General features: G+C 37.3%; 1 protein-coding gene across 15 annotated transcripts in view; it reads left to right on the top strand.

Annotated features, from left to right (window-relative positions):
- MYCBP2 (MYC binding protein 2) overlaps positions 1 to 15,454 on the top strand; it is a 240,014-nt gene that overhangs the window by 83,858 nt on the left and 140,702 nt on the right. For all 15 annotated transcript variants that reach the window (XM_074329406.1, XM_074329401.1, XM_074329409.1 and 12 more), the window contains 4 exons: positions 2,069 to 2,186; positions 7,171 to 7,375; positions 8,055 to 8,208; positions 14,938 to 15,110. In XM_074329406.1, coding sequence (XP_074185507.1) covers positions 2,069 to 2,186; positions 7,171 to 7,375; positions 8,055 to 8,208; positions 14,938 to 15,110 — 650 coding nt within the window. The remainder of the gene's footprint in view (positions 1 to 2,068; positions 2,187 to 7,170; positions 7,376 to 8,054; positions 8,209 to 14,937; positions 15,111 to 15,454) is intronic.

Below are 15,454 nucleotides of genomic sequence, written 5' to 3'. Positions count from 1 at the left end.
CTCAGGTGACTGCAATATGGAGCATGAACAGCATCAGCACAGTGTCCTGCCACATCACATGAGGTGTGATGGCTGTTGGAAGGGAAGTTACTCATATCAGCCTTTAAAATGAACAGTTTGCCTAAAAGCATTGCCTCCTGGTCCAGATTATACCAGTGAGCTCCGTTCCTTGATGTGCAGTGACTTGCTCAGGTGACAACGTCATAGCGATCAGCTAAGGATGTTGAATAGCTTGAATGTATCCATTTCATGAAATTTGGTATCTTTTAATGTTGAAAATAAAATATTAGGGTTTCTTAAGATAATTAAACTCTGGTGGGATTTGCTTTAACTCCCCAAAGTTGTTCTTCTCCAACATGTAAATTTTCACTCCTGGTTCCATTGATTGAGTCGTAACTAGCAGACTGAGTGCCTGTGCTATGGGAAAGCTAAATGGGACAACCCAGTGAAATAGTGCCCACACCAGGCCTGAGGGATTAAACAGAATTAGTCAAAACCAGCTCTGCTGGTTACCCTTTTTGTCTGGATCTATTGGGACTTGGAAGGTAGGAGTCAAGAACTGTGTTATTAATTCAGAAGGGAATTGACCACTTACATGGAGGAACAATCCCAGGAGGGACAAAGCCCCTATAGCATACATATTAACTACCACAGAGCAAAATATTTATAGGTAGTTAGCGGAAATAAAATTGGAGGGTATTTTTTTAAAGTTTCTAGTAATCAAGTGCTTTTAAATGGAATTTATTGTATAGCACACATTAATGTGTGATTAATGTAAGATAAATATTGTAGTATGCATAATGATAAAGATAGAAAAATGTTATTGATTTTCTCTTTATTTAATGTTTTGTCTTAAAATGACTGAGTTTAGTCTCTACTTTGGGTCCTGATTTTATCACTTGTACCTATATGACCCTGGCCAAGTTCTTAACTTTCTGGTGTCTCAGTTTCTTTATTAAATGGGAATAAGTATATTTCCCTGAGAAGGTTGTTGAGAGAATTCAGTGAGATGATGCCTGTTACTTAGCACAGAGCCCTAACCCAGAGCAAGTGCATAAAGGATGAGTAACTTGTTCAAAGTCATGGTCATGTTGCTATTATGTGGTAGAGCCAGGATTCACACCCAGGCAGTTTAGTTGTAGAGCTTAAGCTTTTAGCCACTACAGCACTGCCTCTCATGATAGAGTATTCTGATTCAGTAACTACTGTGTTAAAATCTAAAATTATAGCCCAGTGAAAACAGGTAGAAAAGAGTACATAAAATTGTTTCATGTAGTTCCTGGGTTGAATTCCTGCTAAAGCATTGCATAATTATTTCATCCAACAAATATTTATAGAGATCACTAATGTTCCATTCACTGTAAAAGATTTAAAATTTTTTTGTTTAAAAGCAAAGGTAATACCCGTCTATCAGAAAAATTAAAAATTATATTGTCTATAAATAGAGCAATAAATTCAGGATGTCTTTTTTTAAATTTATTTTAATTGGGGAATATTGGAGAACAGTGTGTGTCTCCAGGGCCCATCAGCTCCAAGTTGTTGTCCTTCAATCTAGTTGTGGAGGGCGCAGCTCAGCTTCAAGTCCAGTCGCCGTTTTCAGTCTTAGTTGCAGGGGGCACAGCCCACCGTCTCACGCGGGAATTGAACCGGCAACCTTGTTGTTGAGAGCTCGCTCTCTAACAAACTGAGCCATCCGGCCGCCCCTCCAGCAGCTCAGCAGCAGCTCGTTGTCTTCGATCTAGTTGTGGAGGGCACAGCTCCCTGGCCCATGTGGGAATCGAACTGGCAACCCTGTTGTTCAGAGCTCGTGCTCTAACAAACTGAGCCATCTGGCCGCCCCTCAGGGAATCTTTTTAATAATCTCCTTAAAGTCAGTGATTATGTCTTTTTCATCTTCATATCCGAGCACCTAGAATGGAGACCGGCATATAGCACCTAAATAAGTTTACTGAATATTCTTATTAATGCCTGTTATCTCTTATTCTTATTGCATTCCTTATTCATTGTTTTTTATTTCAGTTGGTTCTTATAAGATATTGACTTAATTTTTTTTTTTTTTTTAACCTAGGGGATGTCCCACTCTCGTTCAAGCATTGCCAGGCCCTAGCACACAAGTTACTGCAGGTAGCAACCATACAGCGGTACTTTTAATGGATGGACAGGTCTTCACTTTCGGAAGTTTTTCTGTAAGGAATTTTTAAAGTATTAATTTTATTGCATTGTGTCTACTATCTTCTTAATGCATTGCCTTCAATTTATCTACATTAGCTTTTTTTTTTCTGGTTTCAGTGAAATTCTTGTGTTATAATTATTGCATATTCATATTTCCTGTCTCCACCCTCAAAACATACAAAACCTGAATATTACTTTGAAGTAATTTTCTAGTTTAGCCTAAGAATTTACTGAATTTAACAGATATGTTAGAATTGGACATGTCTATTGCAGGTCAGAGTCCTTTAAGCATTCGGTAGAACTAATTCTGTCATTTGAAAACTTATTTCTCATCTAGTTTGTAAAGATTTATTCTTCTTAACATATGGAATTATTTCTGCTTTAGAACTTTTTAAAAGCCTAGTTTTCTTACTAGATTTGTTTAAAATTATACTTTCCTTTTTCCTCTCTCTCTCTCTCTTTCTCTCTGTCTGTCTGTCTTTTTCACTCTTTCTGTTTTTTCAAAACTTGAGAAGAGTGAAAATGCTCTGAGAATTTTGTATAGTGTGAGCATAGTAGAGATCAAGGAAAAACTTCATAAAACTGCTAATAAGCTTATACCATCTCTTACATGGGTAACTATTCAGAACTCTATAACCTAAACCCCTGGAATATATTTTGTAACTTACTGTTAAAAATGTGAATGTGATCTTTAAAAATATATTTTATTTTATTTAGGAATTGTTTTAAGCTTATAGAAAGGTTGCCGAAAATAAGCATAGTACATAGAATGCTCATATACTCTTGAACTAGATTTACCTATTGTTAACATTTTCATCTACTTGCTTTATCATTTATACCTATATGCTCTCATCTCATTCACACACCGTGTGTGTGTGTGTGTGTGTGTGTGTACATCAAACATTTTTTTCCTGAATCTTTTAAGAATAGCTTGCATACATTATGTGGGTTATGTGTTCCCTTCTATTGTAATTGGGCTTTTATTGCTGCTAGCACATCAGTGCGTGGTGGAGTTGTATTTATTCTAAGTCTTTGTTGAAGTTCTCACTGAGTTCATTTATTCGTCTCCCAATTTCATTGACATTCTCATTACCAGTGTTTTGAACTCTGTATCTGGCACATTGCTTGTCTTCTTTTTGTTTAGTTCCTTTTCTGGAGTTTTGTTCTGTTCTTTCATTTGGTACATGTTTCTTTGTCTCCTCATTTTGGCTGCCTCCCTGTGTTTTTTTCTATGTATTAGGTAGATCTTTTATGTTTCCCAGTCTTGACAGGGTGGCCTTAATGTAGAAGGTGTGCAATGGAGGCCAGTAGCACAGTCTCCCTGTTCACCTATGTTGGGTACTCTTGGGGAGTCCCCTGTGTGGGTTATGTGTGTCCTCCTGTTGTAATTGGGCTTTTATTGCTGTCAGCCCCCCAGTGCCTGGTGGAGGTGAACGTCATGCTGACTGACTGAGGGCAGGCTACAACTACAGCAGAGGAGGTGTTGTGCAGGGTCTGATCCCATGGAGTGCGAGTCCTTTAGCAGGGCTCTGGTACCCGCTAAAGGTGCCCCTTGGGTCAGCTCTGGTGTGGTGTGCTGTCAGCCACTAGGTGTGTTGAGTCTGAAGCCTGTTGAAAGTGGACCTGATACAGGCCAAGGTGTGCTGCTGCTTTTGCCAGGCTTGGGTCTGCTTGGGAGGAACTACTAAGTGATCTGTGGTTGTTTGCCACTTGTGCTGGGATTGGAGGTGATTGGGAGAGGCCAGCTACCATTCGTGCCAGGCTGGGGACCCTTTGGTGGGCACTGCAATGCAAGCTGAGGCCAGTTGCCATTTATGCTGAATTTATGGCTGCTTAGTTGGAGCTACATTACAGGCCAAGACTGGCTGTTGCTTGTGCCAGGCTTGGGGCCACCTGATGGGAGTTACAATGGAAATTGAGACCAATCACTATTTGTGCGGGACTTGGGTCCAGTGGGCGGGAGCTACAGCGCACACCAAGGTTGGCCACTACTTTTGTGGGATTTGTGGACCTTTGAGAAAGTATGCAGTACAAGCCTGGGACAGCCACCAGTCATGCAAGGTTTGTAGATTTGGGGAAAATTGTGCAGCTCATGTTGAGGCAGGGCACTTGTGTGGAGGAGGGGTGGAAGAGCCCCGGCCCAGTGAGTGGGGTGGGGCAGGTTGTCAGCGAGTCACCAGGGCAGGCTAAACAGTGTTAGCCAGGTAAGTGAAGAGCACAGATGCAGTACTTTCCTGCCTCCTGCCCGCTGGATGAGAGGAGAGCTCAACAAAGGCACAGTGGTACCTGCCAGCACTTTTCTCCCTGGAGAGAGTTGCCCTGATCCCTTACCCTCCAGCCCTCTTCCTGGAGTCAGTTTAGTTCTAACTGGTATGTCCCTGGCACTTTGTCAGCTGCTGCTCCTGCGCTGGTGCTTAGAGTGAATGAGTTAGTGAATAAGTGAGTTCATGCATCAGCCCTTTAAGAGCAGCATCTTGGCCTCCTGTATAGCCCATTGCCTTTTTCAGATACAATCCCTGCTGATTTTGACAGCCAGATGTTATGGAGACTCCTCTTCTCTGCATTAGTTCCCTACGCTGGGAAGCCTGTGTGGGACTGGGGCCCTTTGCTCCTCAAGGGGCAATCAGTGCAGCCGAGATGTTCCTCCTGTTTTCTTAATTGCCACACCGTGGGTGTGGGACCAACCTGTTCAGCATCTCTGCCCCTCCTTCCAGTCTCAATTTGGTTTCTTCTTTATGTCCTTAGGTACAGGAATTCTAATCAGCTAGTCTTCATGTGGATCTTAGTGGTGGTGGTTCTATAATTTGGTTGCAGTTTGATGTGGCCATGGTAGGAGGCCAGCTCAGAGTTTACCTACTCCACTATCTTGACTGGAAGTCTTGAGATTGCTCTTATTCTCTTTTTACCTCTACATAGTACTCCGTTGTGTGTATGTGCTGCAGTTTATTCAGTTAATTTCTTATGCTTGGACATCTAAGTACTTCCCAATATTTTGCAGTGATAGCAGTGAATATTGTTAGAGGTATCTGTGAGGTAAATTTCTAGAGGTAAGATTGCTGGGTCAACATTTAATACCTATGTAACTTTGTGATTATCAATTCCCCTGTGCTTTGCATTCTCACCAGCAATGTAGGTGGATGCCTATTTCTCCACAGTCTTGTCAACAGAATGTGTTGTCATACCTTTTGATTTGTGTCGATCGGATGGGTGAGAAATAGCCTTGCACACTTGGAACCTTTATTTCTTTAGCTGGTGCTATGAACCTGCAGGTCTTTACTGGTATTTAGTATTTTGACATTAAAGGTTGAATTTTCTGTTTGGGGGATGGTTTTGCCAGTGCCTTTTCTTAAGTCCTCTATACTCCTCTGATTTCCTTCTTAAGCCTTCCCTTTTGCCCTCTCCACCACCTCAGGCTTACAGTGGTGGGTGGATGGAGAACAGTCTGTTGCTATTTGTTTTGTTCTCTGGTTACAAGATAACATGAGATCTGCTGTTTCTTAAAACTGCTATGGGCTTGATACATGTGTGATTTTATTTGCTCTGTGTGTTGGTTTAGGGGGGTACTGTGAGTGGTACTACTTGAAATCAGACAGTCATTATTATTCTCTTGCCCCAAAAGTCCTAGTGGTAAAATTTAATGAATTTAAATGTGGTTTATTTCTAACCATATTTTGAATCCTTATGAGACTGTCCAGGCATCTATCATATTTTTGGACTGCTGCTCTTCACATTAGTTGGTTGATAGTAAAGGAATACATATTTATTTCAGTAGTCAATACAAAAGATAATTAATGTCTTTTCTAACCAAGAGCATAATATATCTACTATATCCCCGAATACGATGTACTTTGCTGACTGTTTTTCTTTGTCAGAAAATAAGGATAGACATTGAAAGAAGCTGAGAATAAATGTTGAATTTTTTTGGCTTCTTCTCTAATCATGTGCTTTCCACTTTTCCTTACCCTGGCTCATCCCAGGGATTGACGCTTGGTTGCTTTTCTGGTTAGTTTGTGGCTGTTTTCTTGCTCTGGTGTTGATGAAGTAATAGATAGAACTCACTAGAAACCTGGTAGTTGGGTGAGAACTTAACCATGCTATTGGCTGTGCTCCAGGCTCTCTTGTTCTTTGGGTTTTTTCCTATGGTTCTCATTCCCATTACTTGTAGTAACCCTGTTGCCATGATGCAGGATTTTCTGCCTTCCAGAAGGTTTTTGGAGGGGAATACTTCGGGAGAGGGAAAGCTCCTGTGCCCAGGGGTGGATGAATATTTACTAATCCATCATCATTCTTTTACTGATACTAGCTTAATAGAAACTTGCTATTACTTTTTCAATTAAAGTCTTATCTAAGTAGGTATCTATAGACATCCATGCTTTTTAAGAGAGTTAACAGTTATCTGCTTAAGACATCACACCTTACTATTGACGCTGCTGTTTATCTTGCAACATAAATGAAATAACTTACTAACACATGATCATGTGAAAAATATATAATTTTCTAATTGTGTTCACAATTGCTGCATTTATTATTTTGGCCTTTACCCAAATATTATCAGACTGTGTGAATTCAGTAGTAACTTTCTATGGTACTGTCAACTTGAAATGTCAAAGTGACTTTTCAAATGAACAATTGTAAGGCTAATTTTTTTAACATTTGTGTATTTGTTATACTTTTCATTTAAATGTATGATAGATGAAGGCATTCACAGTATTTCAGGGAGATTTCTTACATGGAAATATATTTCAACTTTGTTATTATTTTTTTAATAATGTACTTTGTGGTTTATTAGGGGAGGAATTCCTGGGAATAATAAAAGTAATTTTATTTCTTCAAAATGTTTGGTACAAATTTCATATGAATTTAATTTATTAAAAAACTAACAACTGATGAAGAATAATGTCTAACAAAGCTATTTTTGTCTACTGCCTTTGTAACTTTATAAAAATTATAGATTGTTTATCCAGTAATATTGCTAATATGGTTTATTTAATCTTTTAGAAAGGACAGCTGGGTAGACCAATTCTGGATGTGCCATATTGGAATGCAAAACCAGCTCCCATGCCTAACATTGGATCAAAATATGGAAGAAAAGCTACCTGGATAGGTGCAAGTGGGGACCAGACTTTCTTACGAATTGATGAAGCACTTATTAATTCTCATGTGCTTGCTACATCAGAAATTTTTGCCAGTAAACACATAATAGGTAATACCCAAAACAAACCAGATGTCCCCTCCAAAAATCCTTGTCTCAATTGATAGTAAATGGTTCATCTTTCCCTATTAGGAGATACAATCTTGTAGCTTTTTGCTTTCTTTCTGTTTGAGGAAATTTCAAAGAAGCTTCTAATTGTCTCTCTTTATATTCTGTGTGCTGGAAGAAAGGAATACTTGGGAGATCTAGAAACCAAAGTGTTTATTTATAAGCTAGAGAGGGGTGGAAATATGAGCTAAACTGTAGTAGGGTAAAACTTAATTGAAAGGAGGAATTTTTCTATATTTGTTCTTGTTAATAAATGATAGAAATTAATTTTTGTGGAAGGTTACATAAATCAAACTTTTAAGTTTCAGTAATACCATAGTATCAATCCATACCTGTATCCATGATATCCTTAATTATGTAATAGAGTGGGATAGCATAGAAATTAATAGCGTATAGCATAGAAATTAATAGCATGTGTTGTAGATTTAGACAGCTTGAGGTTTTAGTCCTAATTCTGCTACTTAAAGATTTTTAATTACTTAACCTCTTTAAGTCTCAGTTTCTTCATCTTTAAAATGGAGATAATAATAATACTTGACCTTATAAGTAGTATTTACCTTATAAGTTGGGGAAATATAAAAAGGTAATGTATAATTAAGATATATAAATATTTTTTCTCAAGGCTTGGTACCTGCTTCTATATCAGAACCTCCTCCATTTAAATGTCTTTTGATAAATAAAGTGGATGGGAGTTGTAAAACTTTCAACGACTCTGAACAAGAGGATCTGCAAGGATTTGGAGTGTGTCTTGATCCTGTGTATGATGTCATTTGGAGGTAAGCTTCCCTGATTATAAAATAAGTAAATACATTTTGATCAAATTATGGCCTTGTGGTACTTACAGAATTTACGTATGGACACACTTTACAAATGAGAACTCTCCTGTTTAACTGTTAACTACACTTCTCCCATAGTCATTCACAGGGCCTCTTACAGTATAGGGTAGTGGTTAAGAGGATGTGTGCTGAGCCAGACTACCTAGGTTTATCCCACCTCCACTATTAGCTTTCAGCATGCCCTTGGAGAAGTTACTTTAGCTCTGTGTGCCTCACTTTGCTCATTTATAAAATAATAACAGTATTACCTCATAGATCACTGTGAGGATTGGGGAGCTTAGAGCCCAGGCACACAGTAAGTGCTATTAGAAGTGTTGGCTACTGCCATTATATTTAGCAGTTTCACTTTCAGGAGTTCTATTGTTAATTATTTTTAGTCTATCAGCAATCCTATCTGTGTTATAAAGAAGTTATTCTATTTCTCGTTGCCATAAATATCTAATTATTACCAGCTATGTAGAAGAAAGTATACAAAAGACAATACAGAATAATTAAGATAAATGAGCCCTTCAGGAATATACATAACAAAATTCCCATGTTGGTAGAGAAATGTGCAGGTTTAGTAAAACTTTAGAAATTATAAAAATGTAGAGATGGATACAGGTACACAAGAGACTCAAGAATTATATTGTATTTGTTTAAAATTTATTATGGTGCTTTATATATAAAATGTGTAAAGAAAAGAGTTAATTGCTCTCAGCATTTCTAGTGTTGAATAATAATAGGGGGTATACCCCTCCATTACCAGAGGGACTCATCACAGGACTTAGTTTTTTCCCTTCCTGCATTGTTTATTTGGCCTGCCTAGTCGTCAGGCAGTCAGATAAGTTGAAAGGTTGAAGTGTGGTATAGGTGAGAAGAGGGAAAATGCTTTTCTCTGTTTTCCTTCTGCCTATGCCTGCTTTCATTTCCGTCAGCCAGCCAAGTCTTAAGGGGCCTGTTTTCTATCAACCCTGAGGCCTGCATTCAGAGTGAAGGAATTGTAGTGCTTCCCAAGCTGCTGACCAGCTTACTATCTTATTTGGGCATTTTGTTAGAAGTCCTGGAGGCCATAATTGAGTTAAGTAGTGCTTTCAGGCCTCCCTATCAGCATTATACAGTATACATTAGACAACAGGAGACTACAGGTGAGTCGTCTTGTAGAAGTTCTTATGAAGACATAAGGTAGTAGTAAGAACCAAAATTAGAGTGGTCACGATGGGATTGAATGGTGGGGATAGAGAGGTGAATGGTATAGAGATAGAATTGTACTCAGTTATTTACTGATTGGAAGTCAATATAGAAGAGACTTAGTTACCAAAGAGTAAGCTCTGGTTTAGACCTGTGTTTAAATTGATGTTTTATTTTCTGTAATTCTTATGTGTTTTATTTTTAAATGAAGTAAATTTGCACTAACAAAATAAAAATTTGCAGTATGGAATTTGTTTCTGGGTACATTCACTAAATTAGCAATGCATTCTCTAATTAGAGACACCAGTAGAACGATGATTCTAACAGTATAACTGGAACCATTTCCCTGGGATCTTGACAGAATTCAGAAGTGGTATCCAGTTAGTTGAATCTTGCCTTTTCACATACGGTGCTAACAATGGGACACATGATCTCAAATGCCTTGCCAGGTCCTGATCGTTTACTCTCTTGTTCCAAAGCAGATTAAAAGATGAAGGACAGTCTTCTCTTGTGTTTCAGTGAAACGGCTGGAAGGTGTTTTTCTTTAATCAGGATCAGAGTTTCATTTCATTATCCTGATTCCTGGCTGCTTTGTGTCCTTTGTGTTTTTCAGGAGGGTGCGTGTATTTTACAGCTATAGAAGACATTGCACATGCAGTATTAGCTTACTTTGACTTTCCTTCCAGCCTGAGTCTGCTTCCTTTTGTATTCTTAACAGCTGACTTCTCCTGAATAATTAGAAACTTCGCATCTAGAAAGCGTAGATAAATGTTAAGAACAGCAATTTTATTTCCCACTTCAAAATTTATACAAATAACACATGAATATGTGTTGTTATTTTTAAAAAACCAGAGCAAAAATACAGGAAAATATTGTGTGGTCGTTGTTCAAATCTTTTTCTTCCCATACCAACTCCTATTAATCTGTGGGTCACAAGGGTCCAGTTTGGTTTATATTGTTTGATACCTTTTAAAAAGTGTGTGGTTTAGTTTTCATATATATATGAATATATTTATTTTAAAAGTTAGATTTTTTACTAAACAATAATTTGTAAATCTTTCCAGGCTGGTACTTAAAAAACTGTGTAGAATTCTGTAGTCTGGATGTACCAAGATATACTTAACTGTTTCCCTATTGATGAACATTTTAGGTTGTTTAATGTTTTGGTATTACCTTTGATGCTACAGCGCACACAGGCGTATATACACACAGTTTAGTATCCATGTGAGCGTATTTCTGTAAGATAGCTTTCAAGTAGTGCAATTGCTGAGTCAAAAGACAGAATCATAAAATTTGATATACGAGGTCAATTAAGCTCGCGAACTCATCCTAGAAAAAGTGCTACACACCTCATTGCTGAATATCACTACGGTCACCTTCAAAGTACTCCCCTTGGGAAGCTATGCACTGACGCCAGTGCCTAGTCTACTGTTCAAAGCAGTTTGGAACTCTTTCTGGAATGGCCAACACAGCTGTCGTCATTTTACCCTTGATGTCCTGAATGTCATCAAAATGTCTTCCTTTCAATATTTCCTTTATCTTTGGGTAAAGATGGAAGTCACTGGGGGCCAGATCAGGTGAGTAGAGAGGGTGTTCCAATACAGTTATTTGTTTACTGGCTAAAAACTCCCTCACAGACAGTGCTGTGTAAGCTGGTGCATTGTCGTGATGCAAGAGCCATGAATTGTTGGTGAAAAGTTCAGGTCGGCTAACTTTCATGCAGCCTTTTCAGCACTTCCAAATAGTAAACTTGGTTAACTGTTTGTCCGGTTGATACAAATTCATAATGAATAATCCCTCTGATATAAAAAAAGGTTAGCTATGTTGTTGTAAGAAGTTCGCGAACTTAATTGTCAGACCTCATACACTGTTGGTGGGAATGCAGATTGGTGCAGCTGCTATGGAAGGCAGTGTGGAAGTTCCTCAAAATAAGATTAGAGTTACCATATGACCCAGCTATCCCTCTCGGTATTTATCAAAAAAATCTGAAAGTATTTATCTGTAAAGATATATGTGTTCCGATGTTCATTGCAGCTTTATTTATGGTGGCCAAGACATGGAAACAACCAAAATGTCCTTCCATAGATGGTTGGATAAAGAAGATGTTGTACATATGCACAATGGAATACTACTCTGCCATAATAGAAGATAAAACAGTGCTATTTGCAACAACAGGGATATACAGTTGACAATTTTTAGTTTATAGGTGTGTGTAAAGCTATGGTGTTGAAATGAGATCACCTAGGAAGAGAATTTAGGTTGAGATGAGAGTCCTGGACCAAACCCAGAGACCTTCCAAAATTTAGAGGTTAGATGGGAGAGGAAGAAGTAGTTAGGAGACTAGCAGGAGCAGACAGTGAAGTCTGAGGAAAAGCCAGGAGGGTGTGCTGACAAGAAGCAAGGACAGGAGTGGGTGGAGGAGCGAAGGCATGCTCGGTGGTGGTGAACACTGTTGAGGGCTTGACTACGTAGGTGACAAAAAAAATCCCCTTGTATTTGGACACTTAGAAGTCATTTGCACCTTTGAGAAGAACAATGTCATTAAACTGTTACATTTACAAACTAGATTTGTGCGGTTTGAAGAGTGAATGGGGATTACCACTTCTGGCAAGGTGAACTAAACACTTTGAAGGACACTATGTTGTTTATGTTGTGTTTAAGTTTGTATTTTATACACTGCTTGGTACTCAACCAAGATATCACTGATATAATTCTGCCCCTGTCTCCCACCCCCACCTCAAAGAAAAGCAGTGTAAAAGTAAAAGTCTCAAGCTCCCTGAGGTGACCCTTGAGCACTTAGTAGTCAGCACTATCAGCACAGGATTTTGCTGAGGGCAAATGCTGATATTAGCACTGCAATTTGGAAAGCAAGCACTGTGCCAGCTGCAAGGTAAGGAGATGGAAACTGATCTTGGGACTCTCAGATTAAGCTTCTGCCCTCAGAATGATGCTAAAATGGGATCAGATAGGTAATACCCCTTTATCTCCAGCAGAAGGCAAGTGTAAATAAACTTTAGAGAAAATTCCTGTCATTTAGACCCACAGATTTTTAATCAGTTAAGATTAAATGAAAGAAAAGCTCAAAGTCTAAGATTGCTAAACACATAAGGAATATCACTGTCAGTGAAATTCAACAAAGAACAGGCAACAAGATGAATTTCAGATCTTGTAACTGTCAGAAACAGAGTGTAAATTAACTATGTATGAAATGTTTAAAAAATAAAAGAAGTAATCTCCAAATTAAGCAAACAAGACTCAAAATGAGACTCAAAATGATGAGACATATTTTAAAAACAACCAAGTACAACTCTCATAAATAAAGGATAATTTTTTAAACAAATGCATAGGTAGATTGGGTGATTTGAGCAGGTGGAAAAGAAAGTACTCAGAATGCACAGAAAGATCACAATATAAACAATATGAAAGTTAAGATATTTAAAGAATATAATGAGAAGATCTAGTAGACATCTAAGAAGGAAATATTGGAGATTAGATAAAAAAGAGAAGAAGCAATATTTGAAGAGATAATGCCTAAGAATTTTCCATACCCAAAAAGAGATTTGAAGCCACAGATATTAGAAATTACATGTTTTCATTATCTATAATGAAGATAAGATTGTAGTAAAATTATAGAACACTAAAGACCAAGAGAAAAATCTTAAAAGTAACCAGAGAGATAACAGTGATCACCTACAAAAGAACAACAGATTAATCGAACTTCTCAAAAGCAATAATACTATAATATTAATGCTAATTAGAGCAGCTACTTTAAAACAATTTATTCAGGGGTGGCCGGTTAGCTCAGTTGGTTAGAGCACGGTGCTCTATTCCACTGATATAAGTGGAATACTACAGTATTTGTCTTTTTGTGACTAGCTTATTTCATTCAGTGTAATATCCTCAAGGTTCATCCCCATTGTAGCCTGTGACAGGAATTGCTTCCTTTTGAAGGCTGAATAATATTTCATTGTATGTTTCTACTACATTTTGTTCATCCATTCATCCTTCATGTATGCTTGGGTTGCTTCCACCTCTTATCTATTGTGAGCAATACTGCTATGAACGTGGGTGTGCAAATATTCTGAGATTCTGCTTTCAGTTGTTTTGGGTATAAACCCAGAAATGGGATTGCTAGATTTAAATGCTTTTGTATTTAGTGAATTTGGATCATCAAACTCCATTGATTGAGAAGGTCATCCTTTCTAACCTAATCTGAGATGCCAGCTACATCTTACATGAATCAATTTTCAGTTGGGCCAATGTTTTCTATAGACATAGTGGCTGTGAAAATGAGGACTTTCTCTTCCTTCCCATATACTTATGAGTTAGGAGCTTTGTATAAAATCATCTACAGCAGCATTTTTTATAATGGAAAATTGAGTGGTTTTCATATTTTTTGCTATCAATAAAAGATGGACAAATAGTTGTGATAAATTCACTTGAGCTAATACTTTGCAAATGAGAATGAATGAACTGCCAGCCATGTGCCACAGTATAAATGCATTTTTAAAATATTCTGTTGTTGGAAGAAAGCAAGGCATGGAAGAATACATAAAGTGTGTATCCTGTTCACATACAATTAAAAACATGAAACTTAACTAGTATACTATTTTGGTACAAACGTGAAAAATCATAAAGAAAGCCAGAGAGTAATCGCTTTTAAAATTCAAGATAATTGTGACTTTTGAAAAAAAAAAAAAAAAAAAAGGAAAAGAATTGAGTAGGGGGAGAGACAGAGGATACTTAAAAGATAATGGTAACGTTCTTTTTACTAGTGCATATTGTGTCTTTATTTTCCATACCTTGTTTTGAAAATATTTTGTTAACTATTCTTTTGTGTGTACTTAATATTCTTAAATGTAGCTTTTCCAAAACAAATTCAAAGAATAAAAAAGGTAAAGAAGTGGAGACAGCTTTTCGAGAATTTTGTTATGAAAGAGATAAAAGGAATGAGATTAGGGCAGGAGGGCATTGAGGGCATTGTGGGTTCCTTATAGTTTTATTGAAGCTTTACTGTTTATTTGTCAGGCTGAACGTCTGTATACATTCTATTTGTGCTTCCTTGCTAAGATCAGCATTCCGTGTCTTTTGCCCACTTTTAGTATTGGATTGATTTTCTTTTACTGGCTTGTAAGAGCTCTTACACATTGCGGATATTGTTGTTTTGATTCATGTGTATGTTTCACATATTTTCTTTGGACCTGTCCTTTGTCTTTAAACTTTATAAATGGAGTTTTCGTTATACACAGTCTTCATATCTCTTTGTATACATGAGATTGTTAAATGTATTATGATCTATATTACTGTTTTGTTTAAATTATTGTACTTATAACTGACATAAATTATTTATATGTTTAGTTCAGACATGGAAAATAATACGCTACATTTTGTCCTGTTTAAGCTGGCTGTATTCTCTTTGGATCATCAATTATGCTTTAGAAATTCTATTTTTAATGAAACTATATGTTCAGGTGCTATAATTACTCTCTTCCTTGAAAGGTTTCGACCAAATACTAGAGAACTGTGGTGTTACAATGCAGTAGTTGCTGATGCCAGACTTCCTTCTGCGACAGACATGCAGTCCAGATGCAGCATTCTAAGTCCTGAACTTGCATTACCAACAGGATCAAGGGCTCTTACCACCCGATCTCATGCAGCTTTGCACATTCTAGGTAGTGTTGTTATTTGATGATTACATAATTCTAGCTAATTTTCATTAATGTGTGCTAAGTATTCTCTTAAGACTATTTAGATCCATGTATTATTCTGTCATGTTTGTTAAACAATAATATGCTAGGTGCAAAATAAGTTAAACTCTCTAAGAGATTTATCCTACAGAAAATAATACATCAGACTTAAACCAACACTGAAAGATTCATATATGCCCTGAATATAATTTTCCTAATAGGTAGATCTTTAAAAAAACCTCACATTTTTGCTTAACTTGACTATATAAAGTTTAGAGATGTAAATTGAATATTCAAATGTATAATTATACATTTAATTTATGTATGTC

This window comes from Rhinolophus sinicus, linkage group LG04 (assembly GCF_036562045.2).
Source record: "Rhinolophus sinicus isolate RSC01 linkage group LG04, ASM3656204v1, whole genome shotgun sequence".
Classification (NCBI taxonomy): domain Eukaryota; kingdom Metazoa; phylum Chordata; class Mammalia; order Chiroptera; family Rhinolophidae; genus Rhinolophus; species Rhinolophus sinicus.
The sequence above is the reverse complement of the archived record's forward strand: the minus strand, read 5'-3'. Positions and strand labels throughout refer to the sequence as shown.